This window comes from Trachymyrmex cornetzi, unplaced genomic scaffold, assembly GCF_001594075.2.
Source record: "Trachymyrmex cornetzi isolate Tcor2-1 unplaced genomic scaffold, Tcor1.1 scaffold47, whole genome shotgun sequence".
Classification (NCBI taxonomy): Eukaryota; Metazoa; Arthropoda; class Insecta; order Hymenoptera; family Formicidae; genus Trachymyrmex; species Trachymyrmex cornetzi.
In genome coordinates, this window is record NW_017299509.1 from 1,994,712 (window position 1) to 2,012,913 (window position 18,202).

General features: G+C 37.7%; 1 protein-coding gene across 1 annotated transcript in view; it reads left to right on the forward strand.

The window, feature by feature from the left end:
- The first annotated feature begins 1,589 nt into the window (after positions 1-1,589).
- Eyg (eyegone) overlaps positions 1,590-18,202 on the forward strand; it is a 19,665-nt gene continuing 3,052 nt past the window's right edge. The window contains exons 1-4 of the mRNA XM_018513429.1: positions 1,590-2,140; positions 10,290-10,466; positions 16,223-16,363; positions 18,020-18,202. Coding sequence (XP_018368931.1) covers positions 1,657-2,140; positions 10,290-10,466; positions 16,223-16,363; positions 18,020-18,202 — 985 coding nt within the window. The 5' untranslated portion in view covers positions 1,590-1,656. The remainder of the gene's footprint in view (positions 2,141-10,289; positions 10,467-16,222; positions 16,364-18,019) is intronic.

The window sequence follows — 18,202 nt, forward strand, 5'->3', positions numbered from 1 at the left end:
TCTTGATCTCTTCTTCTCAGCGGGTAGAAGCAGAAGAACGGAGTCTTTTACGGGAAGAGTATAAGGTGGGGGTAAGGCTAGTCTGGGCGCGCTTCGAGTGGAGCGCGCGGCGGTAGGCAATCTGCTCGAATACGGCGGAGAGCGAACAGGTTGCCCCGCGTAACGCACTCGCGTCTGGTGAGTCTGGTCTGGTCGCGTACGAAAAAGGTAGTGCGAAAGAAGGGTGCTTCCAAGAGAGCACCACGCTGTGTCCCTCAAAGAGGGAAGCGAAGCCGTGTCGCGCGCGTATACCACGTTGTAGCAGCTGATAACTGGAACCTTCTAAAGAGACCAATTGAAAAACCCGCTTTTTCGTTCCTCACGCTCGAGCACGAACAAGATAGCTTCGGCAAGTCGATCGCGTGACAAGAGAAACATCGGTGCATCGGTGAGGAGCGGTAGAACTGTCGTATAGGGACAGAAATAAAAGAAGAGAAAAAAAATAATCATTTTCGTGCAACGAAGTTTATCTCTCTTTTACACTTTTTTTTTTGTACCTAGGGAGTGCGCGAGGAGATGAATCTGGTGATCTGTGTCGAAAGAAAAAAGATGAACGGAGAAGGGGGTATGAGGGGAGAAATCGACCGCGTATATGGAGCGATGGGGCAAGTCACGTCACATTAAATCTTGATCTCACCTCGGCGAGTACCTAGTCGGCGGGAGGGGGAAGGTCTGGGCGCGCTTCGAAAGCCCGAGCGGAAGGCAATCCGCTCGAATCCGGCGGAGCGCGAGCAAGCTACCCCGGTGCCGTAGTAGCCCTCGTTGCCTGTCATTGGAGAAGGGAGCCCTCGTAGGCGGAAGAAACGAGAGGGCGATCGACACGCGAGGAAGAGTACGGAGAGGGAAGAGGGCCAGGTGGAGGAGGAGAACGTGGTCACGAGCTTCGTCGAAGGCGCCTGCGCTCCAGTACTCCGCGCCTTCGGTTCCTCAGCTTCGACTAGGCTCACCGCTCAAGTGTCGCGACGGCGTAAAAGCTCGCGTCGCGATGCGTCGTCATCGTCATCGCGCGATCGTACTAGTTATTCCGCTCTGCTAATCGCTTCTCTAGCGATTTGTTTATCATTTGGCGTCACGTGGCGAGTCCGTGTTTGTGCTGTCAGAAGGATAGTGGCTGACGGTGGTATATACGTGACAGTTCGGTGAACAGTTTTCAATCAAGTTGAAGTCTTTTGAAAACAAATGGGAACTGCAGATATTCGGGAATGCATTGAATCGGACTCTGTCAATGTGCACGTAGACAGAAATAGTATACAACGACAACGGAGGAATATTCGAGTTTTTGACGATGGCGAAATCGATAAGCGATCTTGTTAATAATTTCTATGGTATATCGTTTGTACAGGTCGAAAAATGCTCGTTCGGCGATATTACTCAACGCACAAGAGAACATTCTTAAACGCTGTACTCCGAACGAGAGTAATGTCAGATGATACGTTAACCTGGAGATACTTGTCAATATTCTGAGAATCGCGATTAACGCGTAGAAAAAATCCGTTGAATGCGAGAAACGGAAGCGATTGAAAGACAGACGTGGTGCATTCGCAGAAGTGGAGGAAGAACGGGAGAGGGAGGAGCCGTTGCTGAGCGTGGAGGGGGCGGAGGTGAGATCGTCTGGTGATGATGATCGGTGGCGGCGTCGCGACCCCTCCTGGTACTGCCAAGTCGGCGGCTGCGATCGACAGCGAAATGGTACAGGTCGACGGCATTGGCAGTGGTAGTGTCAGTGGCAGTGCTAGTGGTAGTGGTAGCCCAGCAACGGGTGCAATTACCACGCGCCTCACAAACAATAGCAGTAGCGGTACCAATAATAACAACAACAACAACAACAACAATAATAACGGGGAGATTAGCAACAATAATGACGGACACGGAGTCGCGAATTGCACCGGTACGACCGCCTCGAGCGCAAGTGACAAGTTCTGCTGTCAGGACGAGGACGTTCCCGCCAGCACTGGTGTTGCCCGACCTTGGGAACCACCGTCGCCGACCTTCTCCCAGACGAGATCGCACCTGCTGCAGGTACATCCGCCGCACCATCACCAGCAGCATCCGCCGGCGCATCATCACCAGCAGTTGAATGTACCTGCTTCCCTGATCGATGGTGAGTAGGAATGCGAAGATATTCGCGTCTTTAAGTCGAATCGAATCCGATTATTCTCGTCGAATTCGATTTAACGTTCATTTAGTTCCCACGCCTTTTTCTCGTTGTTTCCCTTTCACACGGTAGCTCTCTATTATAATAATATAACAGGTACCAAATAAATCATTGTTTAATTTAAAACAACCACAGTCTCTATATACAAATGTTATTGCAATAATTGTTTAAAGTTACATGAAAAGAACGATTTTGTTGAAAGATCTAAAATTTTGCTGGATACAGATTTAAAAATAATAGCGTTGGATCATTAAAATAATTATGTTAAAAATTAAAAAATGATGAGCAATGCTGCAAAAAAATTTTATTTCTAGCAACCAGTTTAAATTTTCAATAAAATTACTTCGATAATCCAACGAAATTATTTTCAGATCTATATCTATCAGCAAATTTTAGATCTTTTAGCAAAATCGTTCTTTTCATGTATAAACGAGATTTTCGGGTATACTAAACTTATTATAATAATTGATTCACGTGGAACGTTCAACATGAATCATGAGAAGATAAATATTTACGTTGAAGAACATTAAAGAATTTCTTAAGACTGTAAATGTGATTACACAACAAGTAAAGAATAAAGCCTTTAACAGTTAAGCTGGACCTTAGGCACTTAGATAATTCGAGAGAGAGAGATGATGTGAATTTATATTATAGGTATAACTTACATATGTGTAGTTATTTAAACTGCGCGCCAAATTGATTTTTTCGATCTTGAAACACAGTTCGATTGAACTGTGTAGTAATATCACAAATTAAATTGACCAACATTAATAATTTGATGCTTACATAGGCATCTTAGAAAGATCTTAATGATGCTATTTCCATTCAAATCTGTTGCAATTAAATGTTCATTTTTTATATGCGTTGTAACAAGTTTTAATTCTCACCAAAAACGACATGCAAGTGCTTCTGCGTTCTGTTATAATAATATTTTTGTATACATCCCGATTACATTCCTCTTTCTTTCTTGGATATCTGAGATAAGACAGATGTGTATACATGTGTAAGCAATGGAGGCCTAATTAATTTCGTTACGTCATGATAAATCGATAATTACGAAATACCTCATGTACCATTATTTACAATTGTGTTTCATTATACCAAAATTGTACAATCCGGCGTTATTAAAATTTGAAATAGTTATTTAAGGGAAAGATCGAATATCCGAAACATCTGAATATACTTTGGCAATTATTAAAGACAATATTAATTAATGAAATGAAATAACGAGGCAGTACAAAAAACGTGGGAATTTTATAAAACTTGTAATAATAAAATAATTTTTCTTGGAAAATTCTTTTATTATCGATTTTATTAAATTTCTTTGACGCTATAGAGACGATATCGTATGTTTTTGAAATAAATTTTGACCATTTCGAGAAATGTTATAAAAAATTAAACGATGAAAAGATAATCTTCTGATTACCTGTATTTTGTTTTGTATAATATGCATACATTTTATATAATACGTATGTTATTAATACAGTCCAGTTATATGGAACAACTAATAAACATATAATTTACAAATATAATAACAGTAACGTACAATTTAATCATTTATGTTCCCGATAACGCAGAAGTTAAATATGTGATACACATGACGATAAATGAGTATATCGATTATATCTTGTTTGATGATAGATAACCAAGTAACTAATTAAATTATGAATCGTTTCACGATCTTTCACCGCACGAACCTTTCGATGCGAGATGGTAGCTGCAATTAACATTGAACACCTGTACAGGCGAACACCTGTACAAGACTTGTCTCGTAATTAACGTTAATGGAAGCATTTCTCGCCTTTAAAAAAATCTCGGAAGGATTACGAAATCTTGATCGTAATTTTGAAATATAATATTCAACTTGTGTGAATCGTAAAAATAGAAGAGTAAATCCGAACAGTATCCACATATACGAAATAATTTCTGTTTCAGAGATTCAGAATTGTCACGATTTTAATCGCCATATAAACTATTGTATGTCAAATAAACCAGTTTATAAAATTTTAAATAATTTCAAAAATGTCTACACAAAAAGAATATTTTGCTAAAGTAATAAAAAATTTATCTAGATATAGATCTAAAAATAACATTATTGAACCATTGAAATAATTGTATGGAAAGTTTAAGTGTTAATATGCTAATATACTGCAAAAAGTTTTAACATTCTAGCAGTCAACTTTAATATCTTACATAGTTATAATTTTGATGGTTCACAAACAAAATTATTTTTAGATCTACATCTAGCTAAATTTTTAACAAATATTAAAAAAAACATAATACTCAAATATAATCAGGAAACATCAAAGTTTTTCTACGTAAAATACTTTAAAGAAACGCGACGCGTTCTGCGGATGCTTACATGCAGTTCATTATCAATGATTGCCGCCGCCTCTTTTCGGCCGCTAATTAAGTTGTCAAAAAACGAGGAGCAAAACCCCATGATTGTGTACAACAGACTCGGCTTATGATATTATTTAACACACGAATGCAATGTGGCGAACTCTTTACTCGCTCTCTACGATGCTGTCTGATGCAGCGTGAAATGCTCCTTGGTTGTTTGCCTCGTAAAACCGTTGATAAAAGAATAAAAGGACACGCTCGATTGAGAGCAGTTGGATATGCGCCTACGACGACATGTTCAACTACCGCGCGTTCGCGGATCTTTCCGCGATTTGCACTTGCCAGACGGAGCACGGGGGCTACCAAGTATCGCACTCATTCGGAACCGGTTTCAATGCGTTGGCAACGCGAGTACTTCTCTTCGGATCGGTGAACGTATTACTCTCGTTTAACGCTCAATACCCGTCCATCCCGCGGGTACTCTCGCGTTTGCGGAGCACTTCGTTCCAGAACCACGAGATTTTACGACCACACCCAGATCGTTTCGAGGCAGATACCATGTACGCAACGTCTTCGTTCACGAGCGAGCAGAAAGGAAGGGAAAAAGAACAAAAAAGGACAAAAGAAAATGTGTTTCAGGTGTTCTGGTAGCACATTATGGCACTTGGCCATATGAACCATCGTATGAAAGATATACTAATACATAAATAACGAAGTCGTATCCGATGATTGCATTGAAAGAGTAACATTCTTTTCCGACAATGTAACATTCATATCAAAATCATGGATGTGATAAGAAGAGACTGTGGATTATTATAAAGTTGTCACTATTTAGAAAGTGTGAAGTAGCTTAAATCATATCGCTTTCTATCTCTAAAATATTGAGTTAAGAGATGCTGATAGAATTGGAAAGCTAATATGATTCAATTCTTTCTAATGAAACACAGATGTTATAAGATTAGCCAATGTGCAATTTTTTCTATTACGTCTATGATTAAAATTAAATTTAGTGAGTAAAATGGTTTGATGGAATTGTAATTCTAGTGGAAAAAATGGACGAATCAGTATTTTCTGATTAAATCTACCAGAATTCTAGTTGAGATAATGAATAAATTTATAAATACTTCAGCAAAGCTATTCTTTCCGCGCATTCAATTCTTATTATATACTTGAGTGAATATAATTTGTTTAAATGCCGAATTATATCTAAATTGATTCTTTGAAATTGCGATTTGATAATATTGTTTGTGTGAATTAAAAGTTACGAATAAATCCGATAGTTTGACGTGGTAGATAAAGCTCTTGCTTGGTTTGTGTGCGAAAAGCGTTAATCTAGCTTAAGATCCGATACAAGTTCACGAATGTTCCCGATGTTCAGCTCGATACTTGACAGCAGACGATGCCATGGGATTTTACGACCGTACCCAGAGTATTTTAAAACAGGTACACCTTGCGGCTAATAGTTGTCTTCGCGCAAGACTTTGTTACAGCTTTGACGACCAATCGTCGAAAGTATCCGCGAAGATATATGCACTAATTATGCGTAGAGTATATTACCAGTTATTGCTAACCAGGTTACAATTTCGCCAAGAATTGTAATTTTCTTTTTCGCAGTATTCATTCTTTGACACTAACTTTGTTTAAGTATCTATAAAAATTTAACTAAACTAGTCTAGTAAATCATAAATAACACCCACTTTATGGCACTGGGGATAATAAGATACTTCTTATGTAATTATTTTAATAGTCTAACAAAATTATTTTCAGACTTGTATCCATCTAAATTTATAGATTATGTTATGGGAAAGTTGCTTGCTGTATAGTGTCAGCATTGCCCGGATCGTGTCAATATTGTCTAACCCAATCGCGTTGGACAATGTTGACACGGTCCGAGCACTGCCTACTATGCGCGATTTTGCCCGTAAGAACATCAGCAAAATCGTTCTTTCCGTGTGAACTTTATGTTAAACTATACTTTTTACATCTATCTAAATCGTAATAATCCGCTAATCATTTCTAATCATAATAACAAATTAATCTATCAGTAAGAAGATAAAAATGATAGATGGCTTTTCTAATCGCACATTCAATGCTATAAATATGATATCAAATACGTATAACGTATAACGTATATAGTTTTATTTTGAGATTTTATAATTATGTTCTATCATATAATATATATTATTTGCACCAAAAAGTATGGACATCTTCATTTGTTAAATAAAATTTAAAATGTCATTAAATTCGTCCTCAATTCTTTTTTGGGTAACATCTCGTCACGGACTTAATCAAACGGATTTAATTAATCAGAGAATTATTACGTAAAATGCTTGCCCGTGTATCAATTATCGATTACATGTACAATTTACTTTTAACACGATTTCTGTAGAAATTATAGCCTGATAATATAAGATTACTTTTTTGCGAGACGTTGTCCTCGAATGTAAACGCAACTATCTTTGTGTTTAAGTCGCGTGTAAAAAAATTCATAAATTAATTCGCGCTCTTTTACCTGCAAGATTTTATTTCTACTTGATTAAAATTTTTATAAGACTCAGACTATATATAAACATAGTTTAAGTTATGCCATTGTATCATCTTAGACTCTATATTCGATTAATTTTCTTTCCACTATACACATATTACAGATATGATATGAACTTCACATCTGCATGCATTCATTTTCCTTTGAACATTCTTTTAAATAATTTAAGTGTGTTCTGTTGTGTTTTATCTTTTGCGTGTGTGTGTGTGTGTGTTGCAAACGAATGGTCTATATTTAAGAGTTAACTTGATTCGTGTACCGTCAGCAAACACTCGTAACGCGACGCGATTTTACTTGAAGCCATCTGCACTCAGTCCAGATAAAACCACTCATTGGAAGCGCAGTAGAGTGAACGATCTCACGAAGTCGCCGAGTCTGCAGAAAGAGAATCGCGCGGCCTTCCAGTTTTTCTCTCTATTATCTATTACTGCCGTGTCAAGCGATCAGTCTTTACTGGCGGCGATTTCGAATGTACGGATGAATATACCGTGAGGCCTGATGCCAGAACTCGTTCAGAACCGGTTCCCGCTTGGTGTCGATGCAACGATGGGACGCATTTCTTTCTGTGCATCGGCTACTTTCGTTTTCACGACACCTCCGATCGCTTTGACACGAAACGAGCGCGGAATGCGCGCCCGATGTGCCATTCGAAGTGGATGGAATAGGCGCGAGACTCGCGGGATTCGCATAAGTTTTATTCGACGTTTCGAGCAACCACTGCAAACGAGATTCCTCGGAAAATAACTTTAGTAGCACTTCAATTTTTGTAACAAAAATTCTCCAGGAGTTTTACGAGTGTAATTCACATGTTTTTTTCTCTTTAATTAAATAATCGTGACTTATACGCACAATTTGCGAAATTTATCATCATTAATACGATCTTACTATCGAATATTTTACTTGGATTTTTTTGTTAATAAAAATGTAGTAACAATATTTTTTAATGGTAATAAATCAAAAAGACTAAAAGGATAATAAAAATGTGAAGAATATGTAAAATATGTATTTACTACATCTAACGCTTATCAATGTAAAGTACACAAAAAGAATGATGTTTTGCTGAAGTGCGTTTGTAAACTTAGATACAGATCTGAAAATATATAGTTGGATAAGACCATATCAGTGTATGGGATATTCTGAACCTAAATCAAAGCAGTCACTCTGGATGTAAAAAGTTTCTCTGCGACTCTTGCTAAGTCAGTACGGATTACGAAATTTTTCTATGTACACGAGATGCGGGATTTAAACTTGCGACCGGTCTCTGTTACGAGTCCATCGTTCTCGTATACAATATACGGAGTCACATGACATCACAATGTTATAATAAATTCGTCCAAAAAATATCGCGTCAATTTCCCTTCTCCAGATTACAGTTAATTTAAATACTGATTAACTGTATTCCTGATGAGGAGCCATTATAATAATTAACTATATTATCGTCATAAATTGTGCAAAAGTGACCGTTCGATTACGTGAATAACAAATTGCAAATGATCTGCGCAAGATCCATTTACCGAGCTGATTGGTAATACACTTAACTCATAAAGGACTAATTAATTAGACGTTCTCACTATGTAAACGAACTGCCGCGAATTCACGCTGAGTTCACTCGTTGAAACCAATTAAAACAACGCGATACAAATGAGCACGACGGACCTGTTTTCTACCAACACTCAGAATTTAATTTCACCCAACGGTCTCCTCCCGCGATCGCCGGACTCCTTATGTAAGATCGACTGGATAAAAAGCTATTGCGCTCCTCGTTTATAAAATGACAGGTATTACACGCTCTTTATATTGCCATATATCGTTCGATCGTAAATTGGCATCTGGGCGACTCTCCGCACTAAACGTTGTTAAGATTAGTCGACAGCGCGATTACGAGGAAGCTGAACCTATAATAAGCACATCATAATTTTGATCGCAGACATTGCCGGTACAGTAATTAACATCTATCTCACATTTAATTCATATTATCTTTAAGCTCGCGTCGATTTACGCTTGAACCCTCGTTTCGCCTTGTCGCGATTTTATTGGCTATGCTGTGTAATTACGTTTTCTCTCCTTGAATATTATTTCCTATACGAGTCAATTTTCCACTTAGCATATCCTTCGCTTTCTTCATATCACTTTAGTCTTTTTGGCTTATTACCATTTAAAAATGCTATCGCTGCATTTTCACTTAAGAAAAAAAATCTAAATGAAACTTCCGGTGGTTTTCAGATCAAGTTATATCAATAATCAGAAGTTGTGCAGATCGTGTACAAATTATGATTATTTAACTCGTAATAGAAAAAGAGGAAAATATTTTTTGTAACGTTAAAAGAATGTATGGGCTTATTATAATTTTTTGTTATTAGTTTTAGAAGTTTTAAATCATATAAAAGTTCAATCATATAGAAAATTGCAACACTTGAATTTAATATAAATATAGTACGATAATTAGGTTATATAAATAAAACAAAACTATGAAAAATAAGATTATGAAACATAAAATTATCTCAAAAGAGTGAAACTTATTCAAGAGTGTAAATATTTTTATTTTTTTCAGTAGTGGTGGTACTTTCATTCAAAGTGAGACTTCATTCGGGGAAACTTAGCGAGTTGATTAGCATGTTAATTTAAAAGCAAAGATAATCATTGAAAATTGAAATAACATTGATAAACACCTGAAATCAAAGTTCTTGTAATATGGTAATATATTATTGAAAAGAATATAAATGCTGTGCGCGAAGTAATATCTATATGCGAATATGAATATAAGTTAATTATTAATCATAATTTGAATGACAGGTATTTCTTGACTGCGCTTTTAACATTCTTTAAAACCATATCAGTAAGAGGATCGCGAGATCACGTTCAGCAACTCAAATTAAAGTGCCTCAACGTCAAGTTATTTGACCGTGACCACTTTCGTCACAGCGATTACGCAGCCGATTGTTAATTTAACGAAGCATTCAATTAATTTTGGGGATCCTAAAAAGGATCTTTGTGAGAAAAGTAGATCCCCGATTATTTCAGACCTGTAAAAATCATCAATCTTTCGAATCTTGTTAACTAGTTTACGGAAATAATCCAAAGTCAAGAACGAAGATGTGATAATAAAATGTAATCGAAACAGATTTCGTCCTAGCAATTATCATTAGTTGTTCGATATGATAATTTCATTATTATACGTATTACAATGAAATATTTCTCTGATTGCAGGTGTGAATTTACAAAATTGTACGGCCGGTCCTTTCGCCAGTGGTAACAATGGCAACGCATCGCGGCAACGTCTAATCGAATTGTCACATGGATTAGGAGCACTCAGGCATTACAACGATCTCGCCAACCACGTGTTGTCATTAAACCAACAGGGCGCAGTCGTTACGAAACTTTTAGGTTTGTAAAGTGTATTTTTATGATTTACCGCGAGTTGCCTTACGCGAGGAGAATCGCGTTCATGATACGCTCGATATTATACCCCACGTTGTTTTTTTCTTATCGTTGACGATAAGAATATGCAAATTATTGGGTGACATTCCGAACACGAGAACTTACGTAGGGAAACTACTCCGTTGACATATCGCTATTATGTTCGTCAACCACTATACCTATCGCGAATATCGAGCGCCACGCACGCATTACGTACGTACGTAATTTCGATACGAAGTCAAGGCAGAAATCATCCATTTATATTCTATGTTCTAAGAATATCATCGATCCTCCGGAAATGAGAGAAAAATAGATATTGGAGATGCACAAGAGAAGATTTTCCAAAGTCGAGAACTATTAGATAGACTGATATAAAAGGTTTTTGTCATATTTGTCAAATAAAGTTTTAAAATAATTCCTATTCGTGAGAGAGAGAGAGAGAGAGAGAGAGAGAGAGAGAGAGAAACACTAACATAATATTTTCCCATCTAAATGGAAGCTTTCTTTTCCCTCTATTTTTTAAAAGAATAAAGAGTAAATAACTTTTTTTTGTATTTTCTTGGATTGTGTATTTTTTCTTAGATTCTCTTTCTCCTCTCTCCCCCCTTCTCTCTCTCCCTTTCTTTCCGTGCCTCTTTTTTTAATTTGAAATTTACATAATTCTTGATTGTACCTTTCTCTGTGATTCACGCGGCAATTACCGGCGACCACAAACGATACCGCGTTAACGTTTCGAACGATTCCAAGCAAGGCAGTGAACAGGGGATAGCGTCAAACTTACGAAGCATGGTCAAACATAACGAGCGTCATGAAGAACGTATCAGCCACTCGAAGCTCGTTAGCTCGCCAGAATTAACACGTAATAACCACTTTTTTCACGCATTAAATTTCAGCACCTCGGCACAACAAACTTGAATAATTCACCAATGATTGCACCAGTCATTAGCCTCTCTACATTCCAAGAGACTAATGCGAAGTTTCGATTCTCGCTGCTCTTTCATTTAGTAAAATTAAATTTGAAATTTTATGAATTTGCCGTAGTATAATATATATCGTACCATATCTATTTTATCTGGCTGTCAAATTACATTAGCTTCAATAAAAATTTTCCCATGCCATTTTCTTTATAATCAATAAAGATTTATGTCGTTTACAACATAAATAAATATAAAAATATATATCTCAAGGCTAAACACTTAAGAAACCACACCCTGAGCTTTCCGGCATTTGCGTTCTCCTATTCGTGTTGCTGTTCGTACCTTATACCGTCATGTTTGACGAGTTAATGCAGATCGAGGTGCTTTCGAGATGAGTACGCAAGTGCGGTTTTGCACGCGAGAACGCGATGAAACTCGCGGAAATTTAGACTCTAAACGAGATCGGGAATTGTTGGGTACCCAAGTGGACGGAAGCCCGGATCGTATTCGAGGAAAGACCATGCAGAAAGACGAGGAAGCTAAGAAGAAGAAAAGGCATGGAGGAGAAGGGAAGCGGAGGAAGAAGGATCGCGCGCCGAGGTAAACAATAAAAAATGGAGAAGAGCCACCGAGCATCTCGCCGTGGAACGCCGGAGTTTCTCTCTTTCTCGTAGACCTGCCTACCTACCTCGCGGTCCTCGTTAACTTTACGAGCCGCTCGTAAAAATACCGTTCGTGGCCTGCTCTCTCGCGGCGCGCCGGTAATGTCTTCATCTCGCTGGATACGGACTCCTTAGGCGTCCGAGGTGAATATAATGTACCATAATCGGCCGACCAATTACTTAACGACGATGAACAATTAATCCCCTCGACATGAGCGAGTAGCCCGCTCTGCATTGATACGCAAGTCGAGACGGGGACAAGTGGCGTTACGCGATATAACTGGTCATTTCACCACCAACATAAATGTATAAATGTATAAATGTAATAGGTGTAGATTGCACATTCTCCAATTTTAAGATATGTGCTCCGTTAGAAAGAATTGAACCATATCAGTATTTCTCTTTAATACTTTGATACCTGAAAGAAAGAGAGAGAGAGAATATTCAAGCTTATTCTTTCTAAACAATAGATATAATAACAGACTGCTATATTATTAAGTTGTTATTAATTTAAAAAGAGTGAGGTAGCTTGAATCATATTGCTCTCTCTCTCTCTCTTTCTCTCTGTCTACTCTAAAATATCGAGTTGAAGAGAAATGTTGATATACTTTCTGACGGAGTACTGCAAATGCTAAAAATCAGGGAATGCATTTCTATTCTTCTAAAGTCTACGTTCTAAACCGATAGTGACAGCTCCATATTATAGGAATGCGTAGTCTTAAGGCCATAGTATGCAAAAAAAAACTTAAATACTAAACGAATCGGCCCCAATTACAATTGAGAATGTAAAACCATAAACAATAGTATATCCAACATGTTGATTTTCTCACTGCTTACGTCTTACTGCTTAAGTTTTTTTAAGTATGCCGTGGTCCTTATTACGCCTATAATCGCCAAGAACAGATACGAATTACATCGCGATATCTCGTTTATTCATATTCATGAACTAAAAATACCATTCGATTATATCGATTTTCGTGTCTTCAGAGGTTGCGGCTTTAACTGCTCGCTATATCGATTACAGAGGGTTGATTCAAAGACGGATTGAGAGAGTACATGGGATAAATGGCCAAAATTTCAGACGTGCTGTATAAGCTTAACACGTCACTACTGCGGTCGTTAGGATAACTGGACAGCAATCGAATGGACAATGCCGGAGGCGTTCCGGTTGTTTGTTCGTAGTTTCCATCGCGACGCTCTTACATACAGGTTCGCCGTGTAATTACCCTAATCTCTCATTATCAATTCATAAAAGAGATCACCTCGCCCGCGAATGCACGCATGCGACGCGCCGCGCCTTCTTGAATACAGCCTTCTCGGGCTGACATCCATCCACTGATGTGCTCGCGAGTAACCCTAACCGGCTAACGAAATTGGCTTCGTGCGGTTTCTTTTATTAAAAACGGCACTCTCCGCTCAAAAATGTTACGTACACACGCACGCACGCACACACGTGCACAGGAGCAAATCCGCAAATCCGCAAATCGAAGGAGCAAGCCGAACGAGCAACCTGCAACAACGAAAAACTAAAGGCAACGCAGGGTGGGAAGAGATCGAGCGGTGGGATCGAAGCAGGGAAAGATAGATACAGGGACGGAAAGACAGAGAGAAGCTAAAAAGGACAAAGAGAGGAAGAAACGGGAACGGGGAGAAAGAGAGAGAAAGATGGGATAGCAGGTCGAGAGGCAAGGAATTTGCTCGCGGCATGGATACCTATTAGGTGGATACATCGTTTATATACCCGGCACGCACTTCATCCGTGGGAGCGCACGCGATACCCTCTGCCGGGTTTAGCCGTCATTATTGTTATTAATAATAGTACGTAACGACCGATAATTGCTCAAGTCTGCCTGCGCCTCTGGTTTCCATTACCTCACAATCTTCCCGGCATCGTCCACCGGATTGACGGATACCTCCCCCGTCCCGTCCCGTCCCGTCCCGTCCCTTCCGCTTCTCAAGACTCTGAGTCTGGTCTTCGGCAAAGTCCGCGACAGAACGCGAATGACGGATGATGCATGCATGCAAGTACGAACAACGTCCACGTCCTTCCACGATGAATCCGCGCGTAATTGGGGTCGGGAGGCGAGTCTCGATGGGACCCTTTACGCCCGATGGTTGACGTTGATATTAGCACGCGAGCGTGACTTTCGTTTCTTCGCTTCTATCGTGTCGCTCGCGAGAAACGGGGCAAAAACAGCGGATACGCGGTATATCTTAAGCGCAACGTATACAACTTTGAATACATATTATTAGTAACAGCGTAACATTGACCAAAAAAAAGAGGAATTTTCTAATATAATGCGTACGAACGATTTTGCTAAAGTATCTATAAACAATGTAGCTATAATAGATACAGATCTAAAAATAATTTTGTTGGATGATCAAAATAATTATGCAGAATGCTTAAACTTTTTGTAGGATTGTTATCAACGTTTAAGCGTTTTACATAATTATTTTCATGGTCTAATAAGATTGTTTATAGATTTGTATCTCTGTAGTTAAATTTTTAGATACTTCAATAAAAATTAATTTTCTTTCTGATTGCGACGTATCGTATCAATCCTCATAAAGTTTTCATACATAATTAACCGATATTACGTGTTCGTTTATCCTCTATTATATTATTTGATATTAAATTATTCTTCAATTTACAATATTCCTCTTTATATATAATAAGTCTGATTCGATCTTATTTTTTATCATACATCGATATACACAATAACAATGATAAATTATTTTAGTTAATATATATATATATATATATATTCAATAATGATAAAATTTACTTCTAAAACGATCCATTTTTCGTACGAAACGTTTTATAATATGTTATAAAATTTTATGTATTATATAATATATAATTGATTAAAATTTGATTCGCGTTAGAATGTATCATTTGTACGTCTTTTACGGTATCAACAACATGCAATCGATGATATGTATAACCTTTTCGTACTTATAATATATATGCTTATGGAGCTATGCGCGTCTTAGCATTCACTTGTAGATACTAATTAATTCATGACTAATTGACTGCTGCGTTGCTCATTGTCTTTCCCACGAGTAGCAAATTATAACTTCGGTTTCTATGGAATATATGACAGCGGTGGATCCAAACGGTTGACTTAAAAGACATGTATTTTTATCTGTGACCGATATTTTAACGTTTTATTTAAAATAAATATCCCCATAAGTTTAAAAGAGAGGAGCGAGAGGGAAGAGAGAGAGAGAGAGAGAGAGAGAGAGAGAGAGAGAGAGAGAGAGGGAGAAAGGGAGAGCGGGTCTAATTTTTATAAAAGGCACTAGACTTACATTAATTGCTCTAAGCATGCAATTTAACTCTTAAGCGCGCGATAATAACACTAAAAATTATCACAAGCTAACGCGCAGTGGCTACACGTGTGCAGATAATTTTCTTATATCACGATATATATTATGTAAGCATCCTGTCTTAATTGCCGCATTATGAATCCACCCAGATATACGAAGATAAGATTAATATCCATTTGCCGGTAGCACGCGATGCTAAGCATTATATTGCGATGATTGCCGTGACTTTTGCATTATTATATGCTGTCATTTATATTTTCTTTCTTTTTTATGTTCTTTATACACATTACAAAGTTGTTTATATCTTAAAAGACTAATACTCGATTCCGCTAATGTATGATTCATTTTAATAATCTCAGTTCAATTTATTTTTCTTTATGTTTTTCTAATTTTAGGATTAGAAAAAGATTAAGTTAAACCGGGACCGAAGTTAATTTACGTTGTGGTAAAAACGGGCATAAAACGTTTCAACTAATGCATCTTGTATGGAACAATATTTAAGGCGATCGAATGTTTACGTGAATGGAACAAATTACATTTAATATGCAGTTCAATTATAATGTATAATGTTACAATTATCACTCTTTTCACATCAATCACGCCTGTGAAAGATACATTCGGATTCCAAGGCGCGTGCATCGCGTGATTTTCGGGAATTACGGCGAGCTTCGCGAGTTTTGGCATGGCCGAGCTGCCGAATAGGGCGCAAAATATAAATGTGCCATGCCGCGGCGCCATTTACGAGCGATTTTATCGAGGGCCAGGAGTTTTGCCAATGCACCGTGTCCTTGAAGCCCATTTTATCGTGTTTCAGGTACGTTGCGTCCACCGGGTCTGATCGGTGGCAGTAAGCCGAAAGTAGCGACACCGGCTGTCGTCGCTAAGATCGAACAATATAAAAGGGAGAATCCGACTATCTTTGCTTGGGAAATCCGGGAGAGGCTAATCTCCGAAGGTAAGATAATCATTGCCAAATCGAGATTTATTGAAAGGATATGTTTCCGAGTCACATTCCCACAGATGACATCAGTCGAAATTTTCCGAATTTCGTATTATGTGCGAATAGATTATGTTCGTATTATGTTCTAAATACATTGGCCTTCAATCACGAAAAATAACACAAATCAAGATAAGGACAGTTTTTAGGAGTCCAACATAACACCATAACAAAATTAATATTTTTACATCACTACTAAACTTGAAACTTGAAACAAGCAATTTTTGATTAGTATAGCTCTATAAATATTTATATTAATTTATGTTTAATTCCTAACAGGAATGCGTATTTTTTGTGGTGTTAAGGAAACATATGGATCTTTGAGATCCATTAAAGTTTTTTGTTATTAGTTTAAAAGATTTTTTAATTTACAACTATGTATATAAAAAATTGCAACATCTGTACTTGGCATAAATATAGTACAATAATTAGAATATCAATTTTGTGAACGAAAATAAATTTGTGAAAGATAAGATTTCGAAACACAAATTATACCACTATTTAAAAATTAGGAAAATGTTGTAAGGTCATTAAGACTTATACGTTTCAGTTACGAGTTAATACCTCTGTAAAAGATAAAAAATGTATGAGCCATATCGCATTAAAAAATTATTCGCGAAAAGGGAGATAATAATTTGCAAATCGATTATTTTACGGTGAATAAAGAGTGAATACGATAACGTAATAATTGTGAAGTGAAAGCGTTTAAAAGATTGATCAACTTGACTCGCATTAACATTGATTAAGATTTTTCGCAGTATATCTCTTAGAACACGCTTAGTCATAACGTCAAGTGCTAGCGCGATGCATAAACTAGCGTGTTCCTTACTTAATTATGCTCGTCCTCTGTAAGCCATGCGAATGCACCGTCCATGATTACAGACGCACGTACGAGTAACGTATAATTTAACGAAAGAATTAAGAAACGCGTTTCTGCGACCTTACTTCTTGACACACATAACATTCTTGAAGCATTCGTGCTAACACGAATATCATTATAATAAGTAAACTTTGATATACCTTTTGCTGCAACTATAGATCTTATACATAACAACTAGTAATACAAATAAGACTGTCTATACTTCTCTCTCTAGAAGAGTTCGGAAATACGTGTATACTTGACATACTCGTATATTATACGTTGGATATGTTTTATCGAGATTTGCTACAAATACAAAATCGAAGTAATATTTTGTAATTACCTGCATTTTGTATTTTCATAAAGAATCTTATTTCCTTCGTAATAATATCGTACATTACTTTTAGTTCTGACTGATAATATTAACGCGCCCTATACAGAACATATCATGTGCTTGCAGCAATATTGCAGCAACATTGCAATGTTTTAGTACCATTGCAGTAACATTCCAAATGTTGTAACAAGTGCAAGTTTTGCACTTGCTGCCAGTTTTATGTTGGATAAAATCTACGATTGTGAATAAAAAAATTTGACTTTAAAGATCTGTAGCGTCAACAGTTGCTTATAACGATGAGGAAGCTATGAAAAACTCTGTCTACAACAAGATCTTTGTCGTATTCGTGCTATCATCTGTTAGCGGTATCTTCGCGACTGAACGTCGCGTTGACCGCAACGTCGGCATTCACCTGTTCCAGGGGTTTGCAGTAACGCGACAGCGCCGTCGGTCAGCAGCATCAATCGGATATTGCGGAACCGTGCGGCGGAACGCGCGGCTGCGGAATTCGCGCGTGCCGCTGGTTACGGCCTGTACGCAGCCGCTGGGCCGCATCCGTACTTCAATTCGCACCAGCATCCGACGACGAGCCATCATCTGCCGG